The sequence below is a fragment of the Mastacembelus armatus genome, chromosome 17, assembly GCF_900324485.2.
Source record: "Mastacembelus armatus chromosome 17, fMasArm1.2, whole genome shotgun sequence".
NCBI lineage: Eukaryota > Metazoa > Chordata > Actinopteri > Synbranchiformes > Mastacembelidae > Mastacembelus > Mastacembelus armatus.
Genome location: NC_046649.1, coordinates 7,764,000 through 7,784,341, shown reverse-complemented (window position 1 = coordinate 7,784,341; position 20,342 = coordinate 7,764,000). Strand labels below are relative to the sequence as shown.

The 20,342-nt window shown below is 44.2% G+C and overlaps 3 protein-coding genes across 6 annotated transcripts; all 3 read right to left on the bottom strand.

Moving 5' to 3' along the window:
* Positions 1-475: 475 nt before the first annotated feature.
* Positions 476-5,936, bottom strand: mcm6 (minichromosome maintenance complex component 6). Its single transcript, XM_026313082.1, has 18 exons — positions 5,733-5,936; positions 5,424-5,570; positions 5,205-5,315; positions 4,988-5,075; positions 4,705-4,866; positions 4,376-4,541; positions 4,134-4,282; positions 3,890-4,040; positions 3,667-3,808; positions 3,435-3,576; positions 3,239-3,346; positions 2,868-3,023; positions 2,508-2,636; positions 2,176-2,340; positions 1,692-1,821; positions 1,376-1,561; positions 1,134-1,273; positions 476-1,006 (listed from the first exon to the last, which is right to left on the bottom strand). Exons 1-18 carry the CDS (start codon positions 5,828-5,830, stop codon positions 896-898), a joined length of 2,481 nt encoding a protein of 826 aa, XP_026168867.1. The 5' UTR covers positions 5,831-5,936; the 3' UTR covers positions 476-895.
* Positions 5,937-10,725: 4,789 nt separating this feature from the next.
* Positions 10,726-13,034, bottom strand: LOC113134713 (C-X-C chemokine receptor type 4-like). Its single transcript, XM_026314202.1, has 5 exons — positions 12,906-13,034; positions 12,356-12,417; positions 12,050-12,258; positions 11,651-11,934; positions 10,726-11,530 (listed from the first exon to the last, which is right to left on the bottom strand). The coding sequence occupies exons 2-5, from the start codon at positions 12,368-12,370 to the stop codon at positions 10,935-10,937; spliced, it is 1,104 nt and encodes a 367-aa protein (XP_026169987.1). The 5' UTR covers positions 12,371-12,417; positions 12,906-13,034; the 3' UTR covers positions 10,726-10,934.
* Positions 13,035-14,107: 1,073 nt separating this feature from the next.
* LOC113134712 (uncharacterized) lies at positions 14,108-18,443 on the bottom strand. Of its 4 annotated transcripts, none has more exons than XM_026314198.2 (6): positions 18,264-18,443; positions 17,789-17,866; positions 17,188-17,642; positions 14,887-14,962; positions 14,671-14,793; positions 14,108-14,577 (listed from the first exon to the last, which is right to left on the bottom strand). In XM_026314198.2, the coding sequence occupies exons 1-6, from the start codon at positions 18,299-18,301 to the stop codon at positions 14,136-14,138; spliced, it is 1,212 nt and encodes a 403-aa protein (XP_026169983.1). In that variant the 5' UTR covers positions 18,302-18,443; the 3' UTR covers positions 14,108-14,135. The 4 variants fall into 4 exon arrangements, with proteins under 4 accessions (XP_026169983.1, XP_026169985.1, XP_026169984.1 ...); XM_026314200.2 differs by having other exon boundaries at positions 18,362-18,441; XM_026314199.2 differs by having other exon boundaries at positions 17,188-17,866; positions 18,362-18,440.
* Positions 18,444-20,342: the final 1,899 nt, after the last annotated feature.

The window sequence follows — 20,342 nt, the reverse complement described above, 5'->3', positions numbered from 1 at the left end:
GGTCCTGGAGCTGCACAGGGACGCCGCCGGGGAAACGAGCAGAGACCGACACCGCGCAGCTTGACGCCGCAGACACTCACACGCTGCCGGGGTCTGGAGCCACCGGCCGGGGACAAGGTGTAGACCTGGGGGGACACCTTTATTGTTCAGTGACGTCACTTCTTCTGCCCCAAAACAAGGAAAAATCACGTGCACTACTAACACTACATGACGGTATTGACACAAACTCTCTGGCACGTGTAACTGTGACGTTAACTACATCACACGTAGACGGCCCCTTCTATAAAACAGGTAGCGTTAACATCAATATTTCTGTTTTACCTTTCAATATTGTCCTGGTTGAAGTCAGGTAGGACGCCGCCATGTTTGTTGAATAAACTTGTTTGGGCATGCGCAGTAGCACTCTCATAAAACTGAGGGTGCTGCCACCTAGTGGACAACATCAATCATACAAATACAATAAAAGAATACCGGATGTTTGTCAACATTTTATTTATTTAAACATAATTTTACAAAATGACTGGCAACCATGGACGTAAGCTTCTCTAATATACAGTTACAGGTAAACAGGAATTTCAGGGCACTTGTTTTAACTTAGGTCAAACAGAAGCCAGCAAACAACAGAAGAAAGAAACCAGCATATTTACATAAGTCAGTCTGACAAAGGAAACATGTTTTTGTTTTAAAAAGAGCCCAAGAGCCTCATTCTTGCACCATAGAGATGATAAGCTCAAAAGAACAAATCTACCAACATCTCCAATGCTTCTATTATGTATGGGTTACATAGGAGCATTCAAAAACACCTCGAACATCAACTTTACTGATGAAGTTCAACATCAGAACTGATGGAAGCCATGTGGGAGTGGAGAACAAACAGAGGAATGAAGGGAGGAGTTTAATCTTCCAGGATATAGTTGGGGTTAACAACCAGAACAGCTGTTTCTTCTGAGCTTGTGGACTCTGAGCCCTTCAGGCCCGCCTGAGACAGCTCGATGAGGATGTGATCCTGGAGAAAAAGGTGCACATTGCCGGTTACATCCACACAAAAGTTTTAAATAGATAGATACTTTATTCATATCTTATATCTGTGCTGCTTTGAGAGCAGTGGTTGTGTTTCTGCAGAGTGAGCTTACATAGTGCACCAGCCTGTGGATGACCTTCTCAATCAGCCCCTTCTTGTTGACGAGCTCCTCCTCAGAGTCGATCTCTGACTCGATCTCCTTCAAATACCAGTTCACCACTGCGCTTTTCTTCAGCTCCTCCTCCTCCTCAGCTGCACAGGGAGCACCAGGGATAAGGTGAAATAAAAATATTGCTAGAATAGTCACAGCAGATAAACTAAGAAGGGGACAGTGGGCAGGGGAACTTCTCTTACCCTCCTCCGCTCTGCGCAGATGCAGGACCAGCAGGTTGGAAATACGCCTGTACTCGGTGAAAGACAGGCGGAGAGACGCTTTGGGCTGGCTGCCCGGCTCAGCGTGGCCGTTCACGCCGTGGAAATCACCATTAACACCATCCACATGGCCGTTCACACCGTTCACCCCGTTAGGGACGTTGACTCCTGCAAAGACAAGTTTGCACTGGACGATTAGTTTGACAAAAGGTAGAAACTCTTCATTTACCGCAGCATCATCACATCTCCCTGGAGGTGTGTGTGTGTGTGTGTGTGTGTCTTTACTGTGTGACAGTACCTTCCTCTGGCTGCTGCTGCTCCTCCTCCTCCAGCTCATCCTCCTGCTCCAGGTTGATGTCAGGCGTCTCCACTCTGATGATTGATTTGTTCAAAAGGCGGAAAGCTTCCTTCACGTGCTTGGGCTGCACCTGGACACACACACAGACAATAGTCCTCATGTGACACGCTCTGAAGGAGTCATTACTTCACTGACACTTAAAATATTTCTTTCTTAAATATTTATCTGGGATTGTTTGATCACATCTAAGAATGCATGATCATTTTATGATAATAAAGTTATTGTAGCTGATTCTGAATGTGGTGGCTCAACATCAGTCCTGCAGCTCTCCAGCTTTAAATGTATACCTGTGTACGCAGTACTGTGTCACTGTGTGCGTTACACTTCGTCCTGTATCCAGTGTGTCCTACTTTTATTTTGTAGCCATCAGTACCAAAGTCCTTGTGCGCCTTCTATGCTTGTTGAAAACTATTTCTGTACGTACCTCATCACAGCAGTGCAGACGTGCCATGGCCTCTGACAGGCGGATCATGCTCTCCAGCTGTCGCACCGTTATCCTCCATGCAGACTTGGACACACCGCCGGAGCCATCGCGCTGGCGGAGACGCTTGTACTGCTCAACAATGAAATCTTCTGAGTCGCTGGAAATCTACATGCAAAACAGGTGCACAGCAGTTATTGTAAAGAAAAGGTGGAAGGAGAGTAAAACTTGAAGTAGCGCAACTAGACACTCCAGCGAAATACACACACACACACACACACACACACACACACACACACACACACACACACACACACACACACACACACACACACCTTAGGTTTGAACTGCCTGGCAAAGAGCAGGTATCTGCGTATCTCGTCCAGGGAATACAGTCTGTCCACAGATTCCTCCATGCGGGAGTGCAGGTCCACGATGCGTCTGGCAATGGCGTAGTCTGTCACCTAGGAAACACACAGACCGACAGACAGTATTAGGTCAAAAGGCGGATCGTTACAGCATTAAAAACTAAGAGGCAAAAAATAAAAGTATACTAAAGAATAGAGCAGATAGGCATCAAACATACACACCAATAAAAAAAAAAAAAAGAAAACTGAACACAAAACACTGCAATAATAAAAATACAAGGATGAAACAAAGAATACGTGAACGAATGCACAGAAATCGCTCTGTACCTCGTTGCAGTCGTCCACCAGGATGAAGAAAAGGTCAAAGCGACTCATGATGGGGGCCGTCAGGTTGACATTCTGCTTCAGACTCTTGCTACGGTCGTAGCGCCCGCCGACGGGGTTGGCCGCAGCCAGGATGGATGTGCGAGCGTTCAGGGTCGCCTGGAGGAGACAGAGGCAAAATCTTGTTACTCTTCTTCTACGCTTTAAAATTTATTCTACTTACAAGATTTCTCTTCGCCTAAAATAAGAATATCAAAATTTTACTAGAAAGAAAAATATGGGCCTATATGGATACAAGTATTTTAACAGCGAATTGAGCTTTGTTGTGCTGTAACCAAGCAGCATGTTTGTGGAGGTTGAGGTGAGTGTGTTACCTTGACTCCAGCCTTGGTGATGCTGATGGTCTGCTGCTCCATGGCTTCATGGATGGCCACCTGATCCTTGACATCCATCTTGTCGAACTCATCAATGCAACATACTCCCTGAAAGCAGATATGGCTGTAAATACCAGCGATTCCAAATGACAATCAGCAACACAACATCCTTCACTGGCCATTAAAACCCACTCACATTGTCAGCCAGCATCAGAGCTCCGGCCTCGATCACAAACTCATGGGACTCCTCATCCCGGACCACAGCAGCTGTCAGACCTGCAGCACTGCTGGCTTTGCCGCTAGTGTACACTGCCCTGGGACTGAACTCCTCCACATGCCTGTATACATACATTTATATATTAGTAATAGACCTGGGCATGAGAATCAACACTCTCCCCGTCTGTAACAGATAACACAGTTTTACATACTTGAGGAACTGGCTTTTGGCTGTACTCGGGTCTCCAACAACGCACACGTTGATGTCTCCTCTCAGCGAGGTTCCCTCCATGGTCGTCTTCGGAACGCCTCCAAACAACATCAGCAGGATGCCGCGCTTCACCTCATCATTGCCTGCACAGTCACATTGAGCATTAAAATGAAAAATCCACAGCTAACTTTGGATAAAGGTCTAACTCTGGTTCAAGCACTGACCATGGATGGTTGGGAAGAGGCTGGTGCACAGGTTGTGGTACAGGTTCTTGTCTTGGCTCATCTCAAACACTTTCTCCCACTCCTTCTCCGTCATCTGGCTCTTGATGCTTTCTGCTGTCTGATCTTCCTCCCGCAGCTCTTTACCACCAAACTTCAAAAACAAGAAAACACACAGTGATGCTTAAATGTTTTTATGGTTTTATGGAACAGCAGGTGTTAATTTGTCCGTGCGCCCGTCTCTTACTCGAGGGTTAGTTGGTGCCACATTGCAGGCCAGAAAGGCCAGTCTGTATGACAGCTCTCTGACTCCCAGAGCTTTCAGTCCTCTCAAACCCTCAGATTCAAAGCCCTGGGGTCCTCCAGGTACACGGGCACTGGACTCTGCTCGCACACCTGGAAGAACAACACCCATACAGTCATCAGGTGGGGAGAAAAAACAACAACAAATAATACAAATGGTGATAGAAGCTTTAAATGAGCGCATACCTGGAGTGCTTAGCTGAGAGACGTCTGGCACGACAATGAGGGTCCCGGTGAAGTCACAGCGGTCTCCGGCCTGAGCCGTCTCCACGGCCTCAGCCCTCAGGATGATCTCAAGTGAGCGTGGGATTGAACCACGAGGCAGCTCGGCCTGCGTCTCCTGAATGCGCACCTGAACACATGAGAGTTAAATCAGTCAGAAACATCAGGACCTGGGCTTTCACCAGCACCTTCTTCCCATTCATGCACAGACACAGACACAGACACACACACACACACACACACACACACACACACACACACACACACACACACACACACACACACACACACACCTTCTGGAAGTCAATGAACTTGGATTTGTGTGTGTCCAGGTGAAAGCGCGAGCGGTTGTTGCAGACAGGGTTTCTGCAGATGCTCGGTGGGGAGTATTTAAACTGCTGGGGGACGTCCTTGATCACTGCCTGACAGTCCATGCACAGGAAGGTGCCACTCACCTGAAACCACAAAGAAGACATGACTGGAAACTCAAACTCAACAACTGTATTTGTGCATCAGAGCTGTGACTCTGCTTTACTACATCCCTAAATATTTCAGTTCACTTGCAGCATTTCTTACCAGTTCTGGATGGACGGGATGTGTCCTCACCACCTGACCACTGATCCTCACCAGGGTGCCGATACGCATGGACGAGAGCTCACGGATCCTAAAAGTTAAATATGAGAAGTAAAGTATGTGGGTTCAGATATTAATATGAAAATCACCAGAGCAATCTGAAGAGAACTGGTGATCCACAAAAACACAGTGGCAGATGTGCACTCGTTATGTGTCTCACTTGTGTCTGGTGGGCAGGTCTTCGATGGCCACATAGAACTCCTTGTTGAGGGGAACGTTCCCATGATCCCGAGCAAAGTTGCGCACTGCCCGACACAGGAAGGGATACACCCTGAAACCAGAGAAACCATGTTAATCCACAGGTGAACTCTGCACATGCTTACTGTTTATTGGTCAGTACATTCAGTATCATAGCTGTGTATTATATAGACTAGAACACCTGTAGTACTCCTCCTGGATGGTGGTAGCCAGCTCCTGGTTGAAGCCCTCCAGGTCGGTAAAGCTCACCAGCAGGGTGTTCCTCTCAGGCCTGATCAGCTCCTCGGCCTCCCGGACATACTTCACCTCTCCGTCCCCGGTGTGAAACCTGCACACAGGAGACACAGTGAGACATAACACACCAGCCGCAGACGGATACTACAACACTGGATCGTCACAGATACTGAGAGAGAACAAGAGAACAGGTCAGATCGTGCACAGATCGCTCCGGCCGAGAACAGGACAATACAGCCTGCTGCTGACGACTTACTCCTCCAAGAAATCCTGAAACAACTTCTGGCATTTTTCCGCCAACTCGTCCTTCACCATCTCCCGCACATTCTCCGCTGTTGCTGTGGCAACATCCATGCTGAAATACCTTCGAAATGCGACCAAACAGCGGACCTTCTGCTAAACACGGCGCTGCTCTGCTCCTTCCCGGACACGCAGACAGCACGCTCAAAGCCTCACAACACACCGGCCGTTTCGCGCGAAAAGAGAACCCACGTGACATTTGGCGCGACGCTCTCAACCAATCGGTGGGGGGTGGTTTGTGTCTGCGGGGCTTGTAGCCAATCAGGGCTGGAGAACGGACGATGACGCAAGTTTGTCTCTCCTTTCCCGCGGCGCGCTTCCTGCTTCAAACGTCAATAAAGTTTAGAAGAAAAAAAAAAAAACTTTTTCTGCTAATTTGTCCAACATCTGTGCAGCACAATGGTTTGGCCTGGATACGCTATATAAGAGTCTTAGCTTTGAAATGATAAAGTTAGAAAAACAAAGCGCTTTAAATACAAGTTTGTTTTTAGATTGATATATAAATAGTCAAGGAACTGTGCTCTGGGTAATAACAATATCGTGTTAAAACATCAGATTTATAAAGTGTTGCCTTTGTCATTTCATGACATTGACCAAGAGCTAGCAGGTTATCATGAATATGAATATATCCATATTTTAACACTGGTCTCCAGCTTTTATTAACGCAGTACAAAGATGTATTAGGTTTTACTGATGTCACTATTGGACATATATGTACATATTAATACTAGCACGTTGTTTTTATGCTGTATTTTTAATGTGGTAGTGTAGTTTGTCACTGTGACCACTAGAGGGCAGTGAACACTTGTTTTCTCCACCAGCTAGAGAGGGTCGATGACAGTTTTGTAGATAGTCACTCTAATCGGTGGTGTGTAGAACATAATGTACTTCTGTTATCAGTGTCCTCAGTACATGCTGCAATTGTGTGACTTTAGGGAACTGAACAGATTGTGTAAATTTAGATAAAAACCAAGTGTGTGACACATATCTAAGGATAAGGACTGCTGGGACCAGACAAGGCAAACTTCAGTCCAAACAACAGAACTGCACTGGTGGTTTTATGACAGAAATGCTTCAGAATATTGCACAATTTTCCTTATAACTTGCTGTGCAGCACAAACTGGCAATATGAGTAATGCAGTGCAATGACCTTGAATGACCAGTGGGGGGAATCAGACAAAGAAACGGGGTAATGCATGCACCTTGCTCTAACAGTACACTAGAGGTTTGAATGAGAAAAACTAAACTATCTGCTGCCATCAGGGGAATTAGTGTGTCACAATACTTCGTAATGTGTTTCAGCAATCACAATCAGTCAGTCACATAGCAAAAATACAAATCAATATTATTAAATGATTGTTTTAAAATTCTTAATGTTTTTATCAAATATGACTTCTAGGCCTTGAAACTGAACTGAAACTGCTACTTCCAAGGCTAAAGATGAACCATCATCATCATCATCATCATGTCTGCATGAGTGAACAGAGTTGAAAACAGTTTTAGAAATACCTGTATTGTTAACATCTGTTGATGTCTGTAAGAGTTATTAAATGCTCAACATCCTCACATAGCTCAACATAGAGATTTGTTTATGTGTATTTTTAAATATGATTACAGCCACATTATACTGTTTACACTTATTATAGATATTTTACCAAAAAGTTACAATCTGCGACCAACACGTCTTATATTTGTTTTTAACTACATCTAACCATTTCTAAACATGAAATGATGATGTACTGTTGATTACTGCTGTACTAGTGGGTTTAACGTGTTGCCAAACTGGGCCAAATTGTTTAGGAGCAGCTGAGCCGTGTGCAGCCTAGTCTAGTTCTGAGATCAGCAAAGGCAGGAGGATTTCTAACATCAGAAGGACGCTGATGCAGAATATTGAGGTGACGTCCAAACTACACAGTAAAAAAAAATCCCAGGAACATCTGTGAGTCTAAACACTGATTTCTGCTGTATTATTCCATTAGCTTCTATTTCTGTTCCCACATCATTCTCACGTCTCCACCTGCTGAGGTCAATACAAACACTGTCAGCGAGCTATTGGTTTCACCTGTCACATTGTATTAATCCACCAGGAACAAAGCAGGAAGTTATTGCAGGCCATTTGGATACAGCCCAGTCTCTTTTTCCCTCTTTATTTCTCCTTTTGTCTTGACCTCTGGTTTTCCCACAATTGTTCAGCAGCAGGAAGCTCAGCCTGCCTGAATATGAGGAGGGAACTTGACCATCTGTAGGCAAACACACACACACAAAACACCACACACACACACACACATATATATGTATATACCGCCACTAGAGCATCAGTATTAAAGAACAGTTATGTTCCACCATTGTTTGTACAATTAGTGCCACTTCTATAGTAAAAATACATACATCCAGACATGCATACAGCAGGTAGGTACAGATCAAACACAGTCTGTAATAACATACGCTGACATGTTGTGGTGTGATCATGCAGCAAACACCAAACCACGGCTTGCACAGACAAGAAAACTTCGATGGTATCAGAATTGTGGTAACAGGTGAAAAGCAGACAAACAGTTGTATGTGTGGCAGGATATGAAAGAGAAGAGAGGAGAGATGATTTAAATAGAGTTGTTTTCTGGTTTATTTGTATTCAGACGATGACACATTTTCATTGTTTTGGTGGTCTACTCCTGCAAGCTGGACCTGAAGTGAATGACTGAGTTAAGTGTTTTCAAGGCTGCTCAGGTATGAAATAAAGCAGAATGTATCTTCATGATATGCAGACACACAATTCTAGCAAGTCAATAGGTGGCCCTCACCTGAAAGTGGCAAAAAGCCCACTACAACAAACCCTGACCATGTCACATCGGCAAGGACGTAATATCTGCTGATGTCTGTGGGTCATCGATTTCATGGAGTAACTCTATTAGTATTAGAACAAATGATAAAAAAAACACCCTCAAATCAAATCTGATAGTTATTACTTTAACAGGACTGGGCTTTTATTTCAGCCGTTTTAATATCCAAAGCCAAACCAACGTGTCACTGTGTAAATAATCTTAATAATCTACTGTCTTTGGTTTACTGCTCCACTGTCCTACAGGCTAATCGAAATTCTCCTGTAAAATAGACAACTTATAAACATCCTTACTTATTTCTTTATCTTAGTCACAAATTAACCTGGGATAATGTGTGTTTAACATCTTTCTGAATGCACCGCTGATATGGGCTACACATCAAATGAGGTAACAGTCTACAACCAGCCATGCTAGCTGCTGTAAGGCAACATGTTAACATCCCAGTATTTAGTAGAAATGATTTTTCATTCTGTTTCAGCATTGTAGTATCAAATATAAAGTCCTGCATTACTTCATAAAGTACAAAAATACCAAAGTAAACATACTTATTATTCAAGACGTCTTTTTGAATAATCTCCTTTGTAAGCGTGGAGTTAATTTTAATTAGTTTATATGCATGTATAAGTATGTTACATAGCTGTTAGCCTTTAGTCAGCCAGTAGCTTCTAAACTTTCCCACTGTGGATTAATAAAATGTTAGGATTACATTGTATTTTGTGCTGTTAATCTTATGCTGAAAAGATAATCCTGAGTTTTCATGCTGTACAGATCTACTGTGTTTGATCATTTACCCAGGTCATTCATAAAGTAGGGTCAAAGCCTTGAATGACCGTCTGCCTCCTTCATGTTGTTAAACTGATTGACTTTATTGCAGCTCTCTGTGTTGAATGCAGAGCTGCTCGGGTGTTTGATTGTTTTAGCTGCTTGTTTTTCCTAAAATGAGCTGCAGGAAGTCTTTCCTGTTTTCATTGCACTATGAATAGACACAAAATGTGTGTCCGTGTGTGAATGTGTATGCGTGAAGGAAAGAGAGAGCGAGAGGGTCAACCCTATATGAATAGGTACCAGGTAAGTTCCAGTTCTACATGTTTCTATATATAAAGACACATAAGTACATGATCGGATACAGTTACAGTTTCACACAGTTATTCACGCAGCCGACTCTTTATTGTAGCAGTGACTTACTGTATTTTTCCTTTTGGTCTATTTCACAACGCTCCTCTTCTTCCTCCTCTTCTCTGATCCAGGAAACGGGACACAGTGAACTTCCAGCTTCTGTTTCTCACTTCCAAGTGGAAGTAGGTATGTGGGAATGACTTCTGTTTGTGTGTGTGTTTGTCAGTGTATGCTTGTGTGTTCATGTCCATGCATTTGGGGTGCATGTCCGATTTATGTTGATGATATAAACAGTTAGCCACTCTTACGTGAGAGAGAAGAGAGCATGTAAGGGTCAGGAGGTCCTTTTTTACAGTACAGTAAGACACACACACACACACACACACACACACACACACACACACTGCCACGTTTGACTCAGATACACCTGGCTATCCCACGTCACATTTCAAAAAGCAGTTTCATTTTTCAGAGGAACTTTGTGGTGTTCATGATCAGTGGACTCAGACCACAGGTGGTTGAGTGATTATGAATCAATACAAAGGCAGACAAACTGGTGAGAGGAAAGACTAGGTGCACATATCACACTAACAAACCTGTTTCAGTACTTCCTTTGGATCTGTACTATTTCCACAAAACAATCATTATTTGGACTTGACCAGTGTTTGCAGCTGTTGACTTGCAATTAAACCATGTGAGACCAAAAACATTTGGGGATTATTGTTTTTCTGAATCCACCTTTCCTGTCCCATTTCAACATGTTTTCTGTGATAAAGCTAAATGCTTTCATCTGATACCTCACCAGCTTGGTTGATTAAAGACTCAATTGTGTGATCAGTGTAATTTTTGTTTTATTGGTATCTGAGAATGAGACATGGTGAAAGTAGCCATAGCTGCAGTTGAATGGTTAATATGCAATTAACACAGTTTCACTCAGGAAGCAAGAAACATAGGTGAGAATAAAATCCACTTTCACAAATATGGGTTATTTGCTTATTTTATTACAAACATGTACAAAAGACAAAAAAGCACAGCAGCACTGAAAACAATTTTACAAACTGTATTTACAATGAGACAGAAAACAAGTCATGGACCAGCAGACTGCTCCTGCTCAGTAACTTTGTGTAAATGTCCTCACACACACACATACATACATTACATGTATATACAGTATATACATGTATATACAGCACAAAAAAACACTAGCTGGAATGTAAACTGGAGGACTCGGACTCTGTGGTCGTGGAGGCCCCTGGTCGTTTTCGTGGTAAAATCTTCAAACTGGACGCACGGCTGAGAGTGAGGGCTCTGCGGGCTGAACTCTTGAACCCTGCGCCCAGAAAGGCGTACAGCAACGGGTTCAAGCAGCAGTGAGCGAACGCCATGGGCTCAGCCACTGCCAGCCACACACTGAGAACAGCCTCCAGGTTGCAGCTGCGGGGCAAGACATCCAGGCGTAGCAGAGCATCCACAGAGATGCCCGCTCCATAAGGCAGCCAGCACACGAAGAAGCACAGCACCAAAGCAATGGTGGTCCTGACCGCTCGTCTTTTCTGCCTCTGGCCCCCCAGAGGGCCCCGGGTCAGCCTGGTGACAATGACACAGTAACACACCAGCAGGACCAGGCCGGGGATCACCAGGCCCACCAGGACCAGCTGGAGGTGGAAGACAGCAACCCAGATAGGAGCATTGCCTGCTGGGTAGAATCGCTGGCACACAGTGGCACCTTCTCCTCCTTCCTGAGTCCTGGCAAAAATAAGGTCTGGCACTGCCAGCAGGGCAGCAGGCAACCAGGCCCCTGAGGGAGGAAGAGATATAAGATCATAAGAGAGAGAGATGACTGAAGGAGTAGAGAAGAGGAAAGAGAAAATGCTGAGTTTAGTGACAATGACAATGTTTAGCAGTCTTTCACACTCACCTACATATACCAGTCTGTGTGCCAGCAGCTGCCTCAGCCCACCGGTGTTGGTGTCTGTGGCTCGGACTACTGCCAGGTAGCGGTCCAGGCTGATGAATGCCAAGATGAGCACACTGCCGTACAGGTTGACTGTGTAGATCACATGCACGCCGACACATGTGGCCGACCCAAAACGCCAGTCCACCAGGGCTGCGTCCACAGCCCAGAATGGCAGTGCCAGAACAAAGAGGAGATCAGCAGCTGACAGATGGAGGCGATACCGATCTGTGAGGCTGCATTTGGACCTGCAGATACACACAAGAGTAAAAAAATCAAATTATATTTATGCCCATTTCCAACATCTCAAAGCCACAAATTCCAAGAAATTTACTGAAGGCAAAGCTTCATGCGTCCTCTCACCGGCGTTGGCAGCCCAGCACTACAACAACCAGGCCGTTTCCAGTGATGCCTAGAATGAAGATGAGAGCGTAGACCACTGGCAAGAAGACCTGCTGAAGCTCAGTAGTCATCACATGCTCCACCTCACAAGGCTCCTCCAGATCCCCCCCTAACTCGCCAGAACCAGAACCTGAACCTGTGTCATTCAGGTCATAATCCAAAAGGATATGCTGGAGACAGAGATGGGGAAGGTTAGAGTGAATAAAGTTCAGTCAAAATATATTCTTAACACATTTCTGAATTTATGCTCGACTAGATCAACCTTACCTCATAGTACGACATGATGGAGGCAGTCCCTCTCTTTTCTCAGCAGAGTGAAGTTGAGATTTCTGTACAGAGGGGTTATATAGTTGTGTTCATGCTCCTCCCCTAAACACTCTAACACATCTGTGTCCCTGCTGAAAATGCTTTTCCTGTTTTCGAGGTGTCAGGTGCTGATAGTGGTTCTATCACAGGATACTGTTTTGTCTGTGTGTTTGTGTGTGAAATGCTTGAATTGTTTTGGCCCTAAGACCTCTGGATTGTAATAATAAGAAACTATTGGCAATAGGGAAGAACATGGTTGACAATCAAAGAATGCGTAATGTGTACGTGTTTAACAGTATCTCTCCAAAACTCCATGCTCTGTTAAATAGGAACAAGCAGGAGTTTCTGCTCTCGCTGGTGTGTGAACATATTTGTCCTATTTGCGTCACTGTTTTATACAATTCAAACAAGCATGTATGCACATCATGCATGGGAAGGAGACAGAGAGATGCTGGGAGACAAGGAGTGTGATATTCTGCAACTGAACGTGGGATGATTACGATGCTCTCGCCTGCTGTGTTGGACTTGTCTCCATCTGATCGTTAACTGTCAGTGGACCATGAGTGCTTGTGAGTCACCTTTTTGTATTGTAGGAAAACTCTGATGTGAGCAGGAGCACATCCCTCTGGAGTGTTATGAAATGGAGCCTGGAGCATGCCATACAACAATTTCATTTTAATAATTAAACACAATGTAAAGTCAATGCATTCATTGCTTATAACTAAACTGCATATACATGTGTGTGATGCCAAATTGGTCAACGGACACATTTCCTGGTTCTTAGCAGTTCTGACCGTAAGTCCCCATCCTCTAATCCCCATAGACTAATCCCATAAGTAAACAGCAACACCCACCAACCCCCCAAAAAACACTGTCAAACCTTCAATAACTGAGTTCCTTATCTTCTTCTCAGTTTCCCCACCCTTCCTCCACATTCACTGGTATCAGCACAAAAATCTCAGAAATAACATTGCTGTGTAGAACTCAAATCTGGAGTGTTGTAAAAGATCTGTGACCTATTTGATCTCAGCAAAAGTATCCAGATACCTGTACCGATCTTGCTTATATTTTGACATCTCGTAACAGGAAACACTCAGCTCTACATATTTATATTAATTTTAAGTGTGCATTTCATCTAGAAATATCAGAGCCAGTTATTGTGCAAACTAGTTCAGTTTTCCCCATTATGTGTCAATACCTACCCTGCTAACATTAACCATACACTAGTTAAACCAGCAGATTTACACTCCGCAAGCACAATTGCAGCCCTGTGTATGTGCTGAGGGTGTGCGTGCGTTCTGTATGTTTATTGTTGTCATTGAGTGCAAGTACACTGAGAATTTTCTGGAAAACAGCTTCAAATAGCCTGTGCGCGTAAATGTACACAACAGACTACAATCATTAGAAGGTGCGCCACCATGTGGGCCTTCAGAACAATGACACTAAAAAAAGGTAATATTAAAGGTGTCATAAAAGACTATAATTGTAGGAACATAAGAAGGTGCTAAAAACAGAACAAAACAAAAAGTTGGAGTCATTCAGCTGCATGAAACATTAAATAGAAGACATTCTAATATTTAAGAGAACATAAATAATATGCAGATATGCGTAACTCCTAAACTCTGTCAATAAACTCTTGGAAAGTGACTAGCAACAACTACTTACAAACCAGTATTCAGTCAACAAGCAACTCACATTTAAATCAATAGGCAACTAAACAACACAAATTATATACTGTGGCTTAAAAAAAAGTCAGATTCATCCCAGTAACCGTTTCTCTGACAATCTTGCTGCTATTTGCCCTCATCCTAGCAAGCATGTCTCTGAACCCTGTCTTCTTTGGTGTTTTCTTCATTGGTGTTTTTGGCGGGGGCTCTCTAGGTTTGGTGGTTTCCATGACGACAGTGGGGGGAACCAACTCAACAGTCAGATCTGTGTCTGCTTGATTACCGATTTCTTGACCACCACAGCTCTCAAAACCAGCTCTGCTGCTGTGGCCGCTGGTTGACTGATGATGGCTGTCATCTGTATAACTACTACGAATGTGTTGGTGGCAGCTGGTGCTGTGGAGACGTTGCTGCTTAGCGAGGCGAGAACCCTGAGAATCATCTCTTGCCCTCTTCCCTGTCTTGGCCTTCTTCCTCTCCTGTTTCACTGCTACTTTGACACAATGTCTATGATTCCTGACACAAAAACACATCACATTTAATGTGAACAGGATATTTGGTTTGCTTTGCTGTTGTAGGGAATATGACTTATTAGCACAGATGCATTACCTCAGTAGGAAAATGTGTGGCCTTGAGCAGGCTGATGATTGTGCTATATATTGCTCACTTTTGTTCCCACCTTTCTTGACCTTAAGTCTTTTCTTAATCTGCTGTACATGGCTCAAAAGCTTCCTGACAAAACAGAGGTGTAGTTATAATCAGCTAGGCACAAGTGAATTTGATCAACTACTGGTGTTCCACCTTAAAGCCCTGCAGCAGTCTTACCCTCTTGTATGATGAAGCATTCTCGGTCTCCACTTTTTGATCAGGGCCCATTGGTCACATGTCAGTGACTTGGGATCTGAAGAAAAAACCAGAGAGAGATCATATATGTCAAGATGCACCTTTACTCTGAATATAGCATTCCTTCCACCATCCAGCAATGTCCCGTGTTGAGGTCAACAGCTCCCCGCCTCCAATGTAAACACTGTAAGAAGGGGGACCAGATAATGTGTTCCAACTATAGGAGGATCACACCCCTCAGCCTCCCTGGGAAGGCCTGTGACAGGGTACTGGAGGGGAGAATTCAGCCAATAATAGAACCTTGGATCCAGGAGGAACAATGCGCTTTTCGTTGTGGTCGTGGATCGCTGGACCAGCTCTATACCCTCTCCGGGGTGCTCAAGGATTCATGGGAGTTTGCCCAACCAGTTCACATATGCTTTGTGGACTTGGAGTAGGCATTTGGCCACGTCTCTCATGGCATCGTGTGGGGGGTCCAGGGCTATCTGCTCAGGACTGTTCGGTCTCTGTATAACTGGAGCAGGAGCTTAGTTCACATTGCCGGCAGTAAGTCAGACTTGTTCCCAGTGCATGTCGGACTCCAGCTTTGGCTGCCCTTTGTCACCGGTTCTATTCATTATTTCCATGGACAGAATTTCTAGGCACAGCCAGAGGGCTGGAGGGAGTCCAGTTCAAGGACAAGATTCCATCTCTGCTTTTTGCAGATTATGTAGTCCTGTTGGCTTCATCAAGCCAGGACCTTGTGAAGCGGCTGGGATGAGAATCAGCAGCTCCAAGTCCGAGGCCATGGTGCTCAAATGGAAAAAGATGGCTGCCCTCTCCAGGTCAGGGGAGAGATCCTGCCTCAAGTGGAGGGGTGTAAGTATCTTGGGATCTTGTTCACGAGTGAGGGAAAGACAGAATGGTAGATTGACTGACGGATCGATGCAGGCGGCAGCAGCAATGCAGTCGGTGTACTGGTCTGTTGTGGTGAAGAAGTAGCTGAGTCAAAAGGCGAAGCTCTCTATTTACCGGTCAAACTACGTTCCTACTCTCACCTATAGTCATGAGCTCTGGGTCACGTCCGAAAGGTCACAAGCAGCTGAAATGAGCTTTTTCACAGGTGGCCGGGTGCTTCCTTATAGATAGGGTGAGAAGCTCGGTCACCCAGGAGGAGCTCAGAGTAGAGCCGCTGCTCCTCCACATTGAGAGGAGCCAGCTGGGGTGGCTCAGGCATCTGTTCTGGATGCCTCCTGGGTGCCTTCCTGGGGAGGTGTTCCAGGCCTGTCCCGGGGAGGACCCAGGACACGCTGGAGGGACTATGTCTCTTGGCTGGCCTGGGAAAGCCCTGGTATTCCCCCGAAGAGCTGAAGGAAGTGACTAAGGAGAAGGAAGTCTGGGCATCAGTGGTTAGGTCACTGGCTCCACGACCCAGCCCCAGATAAAGTGGAAGAAAATGGATGGATGGATTACTTCAATGACATTTTGCTATTATTCAGCATGTATGAGTTGGTCATATTGTTTCTGTGAAAAAGTCCAACATTTCACATATATATGAGGATGACTGGATGCTTCAACAGAACTGTTTCACAGATATTTGAAAAGCTTCTGCATCCCCCTTCCCCCAAACCCCTCCGACACTGAAATTGGAACGAAGCCCTGCACTGGACAATTTCCCTAGCTTTCCAATCCACTTCATCTATGTTGTTACTCGACAGCTGTGCAGTTAGTAAGGAGCATTGTATGAATTTCTCTTTTCTTATTTTGTCACAACTACTTCTGACACTTTCCATGCAAAAATCTGTGTCAAACATAGACACAAATGTCTCCTGGGAGATATTATGTAAATGTGCATCATTATCCGTATAATTAAATAATTAATGCATCTTCCTCCTTTCTGTGATGGGCATCTTTTACATTTATGGTCTCCCAGAGTCTCTTTCAGGCTGACCCAACTATAAACACTCTGGCCTTCAGATGCAATCAAATACATTGTATAAAGCTATTATTTCAAAGCATAACTCAGCCTGCAGTGGCAAAAAATAGCAGCTAATTTACTTCAGACTTCAACTTATCTGTAATGGAAAATTTGAATAACAATCTACAAAATGTATTTGTTTTCTAAGTAACTTCTTTGATGCATATATTTTAATTATGTCATCAACTATTATGCTGTATTATCACCAACTCGTTATGACGGTAGAGATTGAGAATATACAGGAGAAGGAAATTTTTTGTACTTTTGTGTGCATGGAGTCATTACATTTTCGTCTCACGACAAATACTATTAACAAGTGCACTTGCCATTGTTTAGAAGTTTGTTTTTGATTGGCTTTTTCATCTTCCTTGCTTTCTGGTAGAGCTTCTGACAGGCTGGGCAAAGGTGCTGTGTGGGAATGACTGGATTTAAGCGAGAGGGACCAGAAACTGTACTGCTGGCATCAGAGTCTTCATCTTCATTGTTCAGTCCTTTTTCTGCTACATGTACAAATGTTTCTTCATCCTCCACATGCTCTGCTTCATGACTGCTGTTGATGATATTGATGATGTCTCGCCCCCTCCCTGCAGGTGTATCAGCTGGGCCCTCAACAGCTTTGGTCTTTCTCTGCCCTGTCTTCTGTCTCAGGCTCGCCCTGCACTGGACAGTCTCTTCATTTGGGCTGCTGTTTCTCCAGAGGTTCTTCTTAGAGGCTCTTGATAGTCTGGAGGAGCGTTTGGGACTCATGGGTCTTTTCCACTTCAGACAGTACTCAACTGACCTGCGACAGAGATCAAAAGTGACTATGTGATTAAAAAAAAAACAAAAAAACACGTCGGACATGGATGCGCACAGTTTTGTAATTTAAGGATTTAAATAGCCAGATGTCACAGGCTGGACACCTTTTGAAAGTTCATGTGGTCTTACCTGTGATATTCTAGTGTTAAGAAAAATGAATGAACTGATGATGTACCATCTGCCTTAAAGCAGTTGTCAGCTGCAGGCCTGCAGATTTCAAGACAACAAACCACTTTAATGACAGAAATCCCAAACAGTGGAAAGGGAAAAATAGAGCTCAGTAATGGGCTTGTTTAAACACCACTATACTGCATACGATTATGCATTATTGTGTCAAAGTTTAGCTAAAATCTATCACTTAGTTTAAACACAGGTCTTTCTCACAGTAAGAGGGGGGGGGGGTATATACAAGGTAACATTTCTTCAGGACTGTTGTATGAAGGAAACTCAAATACACACATAGAATTCAACAGGAAATCAACTCGGCACTGTTCACAATCCGTAAAATATCGAGTACTAAGTTAGTTTCATCTAGCTCATGTTTACCAGCCCAGCTAAGCTAACTGGGTGTTGACGCTCCCTCGGCAGTGACTCCCAAACTTACTTCGACTCAGACTGTACACGGTTTTTGTGTTTTGCCATGTTCTTACGGTTTTATTCGACGTGTAGTTCGCTAAAACTACAAAACAGCATGGCGCTTACTTTTAACCGCAGCCGCTCGTGTCCCTAATGAGCTCGAGGATAACTGGGAGCTGCACGCGCCGCGGGGCAGGTCACGTGTTGGCTCTTCTTCTACAGCTGTGAGTAGAAAATGGCGCTGCGCTGCCTCCACCTGGAGAGGAGCTTGAATGGTCGAAACTGCCTTTAAACCAGACCCACGTGCACACGAACAATACTTAAAAATACCTAGTAAAAGTATTGTATTCATAATTATACTACTTATCTCTAGTTAGAAGTACAGACATGTACTGAAATGGAGAAAATAAGTCATTATGCACAAAACAGTGAGTAATAGTATTCCTATATATTACCTTTTTAAAAAAGGTTTTTTATATTATTGTTGTTTTCGGTCAAATTATTGGAGCTGTTTTACAAGGGCAAAAATAACCCTTGTTATTGTTATTGTTGTGTTATTCTATAAAAAAAAAAATTAAGTTGATTTTAGGTTGAATGTCGTAGACCTACCTAATGTACAGAGTAACTCGTGATTAAACACGTGTGTCACAGTGAGAAAAGTCCTGGTGTAAACAAAGAGGCTCAAGTCCGTTTAGCAGTTCTGGTTTTAGGCTCATGGTGTCATATGGCCTATTGTGTGTCATAGGTGTTACCGGCCTCAGAGCTAGGGGATATCTGGGCCAGCAGCAAAGGATACACAGGCGTTAGGCACTGTGTACCGGTAAGTAAACTGTGAAAAAACACGAGAGGACAAAAAAAGTTGCGTCTTAACACAGCGGCATTCACTTTATTACTCAACCCGCTTACCAGGGGGAAGTAACTCTCTCGCGTCTTTCACAAGCGCTCAGTGCGCCATCTATTGGCATGGCGGTGTAAGGCCACACAGATATAATGTTTTACATTAGAAAAGTTTTCGTGTTGTAAAAAAATAAAAAAAACGGTACGCACAAATACACACATATGGGGGTCACTCATAAATAGCATTTTCTCACCCCATTACACTCTCCCCTGCTTTTAGAGATGTCTCTGTACATCTAAAACTAACTAGTTAGGTAAGTATAGTTGTCACTGAAGGTGAACTATTAGGCTGTTGTTCATAGTAGGTATGTGCACGTTTTAGAACGTCAAGTGACTTGTATTCTTTCATGACTATTTTTTATTTTTAGAACGCCCATACTTTAGAACGCCCATACTGTGGGCACTGTGTAGTGGTGTATGTCAGGTAGTACAGGGTAAGTCTGGACAGGATAAAGCACACAAGCATGCATCGCATTAGCTCCTAGTCTCCAAGCTTGATATGTAGGTTGGCCCATCTGATTGTATGTGAACACTTCCTTTGGTTTTACTGCACGTGTAGACCTGCGCAGAATGACATCTTCCCCGTTCGCTGGGTGTTGTTGTGCACCCAGGTCAGTTTCCTCATCACTGCTAGCTGTGCAGTCACCCAGTTGTTCCTGTGTTTCCACAGATGGCAACTGGCTAGCTGGCTTCGTTCTCCAAAGTATCAGACATTTGAGGCTGACTGTTCACGTGGTGTTGTTTCTGTTTTGGTTGATTCCATGTCTGATTGTCTTGACCGTCATGTTCAAGTGGAAGATCGTTCACAGGCAAAAGGAGATTACGATGCAGTACTCGGAGGGTGCGGTCACCAGTTTCAGCTTGAATTTGATATACAGGACCGTCTCCCATCCTCTCAACAACACGGTGAACTTTGTTTTCCCAGTAAGGACGAAGTTTACCAGGCCCGCCTCTCTCGGAGAGGTTGCGGACAAGCACGCGATCACCTGACTGAAGCACAATTCCTCTGACACCACGATCATAGTGGTGTCCTCTGATAGTGTTCGAAGCATTTGAAGCAGTGTTCTATTCAGACGCTCAATGGGGTTCCCCTGGGGGTGATAGGGGGTCGTTCGAGAATGATTAATGCCAGCTAATTGCTGAAGTCGTTGGAACAAGTTATTCTCGAACTCCCGGCCCTGATCATGGTGGAGCTTTTGTGGATACCCAA

What these genes read in the sequence shown, in the direction of transcription:
- LOC113134713 (XM_026314202.1), bottom strand. An exon ending in GTGCTGGGCTGCCAACGCCG is followed by an intron (nt 11,935 to 12,049) that starts GTGAGAGGACGC and finishes GTGTATCTGCAG; the next exon opens with GTCCAAATGCAGCCTCACAG. An exon ending in ACACAGACTGGTATATGTAG is followed by an intron (nt 11,531 to 11,650) that starts GTGAGTGTGAAA and finishes TTCCTCCCTCAG; the next exon opens with GGGCCTGGTTGCCTGCTGCC.
- LOC113134712 (XM_026314198.2), bottom strand. Translation starts at nt 18,301, where the DNA reads ATGGCAAAACACAAAAACCGTGTACAGTCTGAGTCGAA. An exon ending in CGTGTACAGTCTGAGTCGAA is followed by an intron (nt 17,867 to 18,263) that starts GTAAGTTTGGGA and finishes TGAAATCTGCAG; the next exon opens with GCCTGCAGCTGACAACTGCT. An exon ending in TTAACACTAGAATATCACAG is followed by an intron (nt 17,643 to 17,788) that starts GTAAGACCACAT and finishes TCTCTGTCGCAG; the next exon opens with GTCAGTTGAGTACTGTCTGA.
- mcm6 (XM_026313082.1), bottom strand. Translation starts at nt 5,830, where the DNA reads ATGGATGTTGCCACAGCAACAGCGGAGAATGTGCGGGAGATGGTGAAG. An exon ending in TTTCAGGATTTCTTGGAGGA is followed by an intron (nt 5,571 to 5,732) that starts GTAAGTCGTCAG and finishes TCCTGTGTGCAG; the next exon opens with GTTTCACACCGGGGACGGAG. An exon ending in GACCTGCCCACCAGACACAA is followed by an intron (nt 5,076 to 5,204) that starts GTGAGACACATA and finishes TTTAACTTTTAG; the next exon opens with GATCCGTGAGCTCTCGTCCA.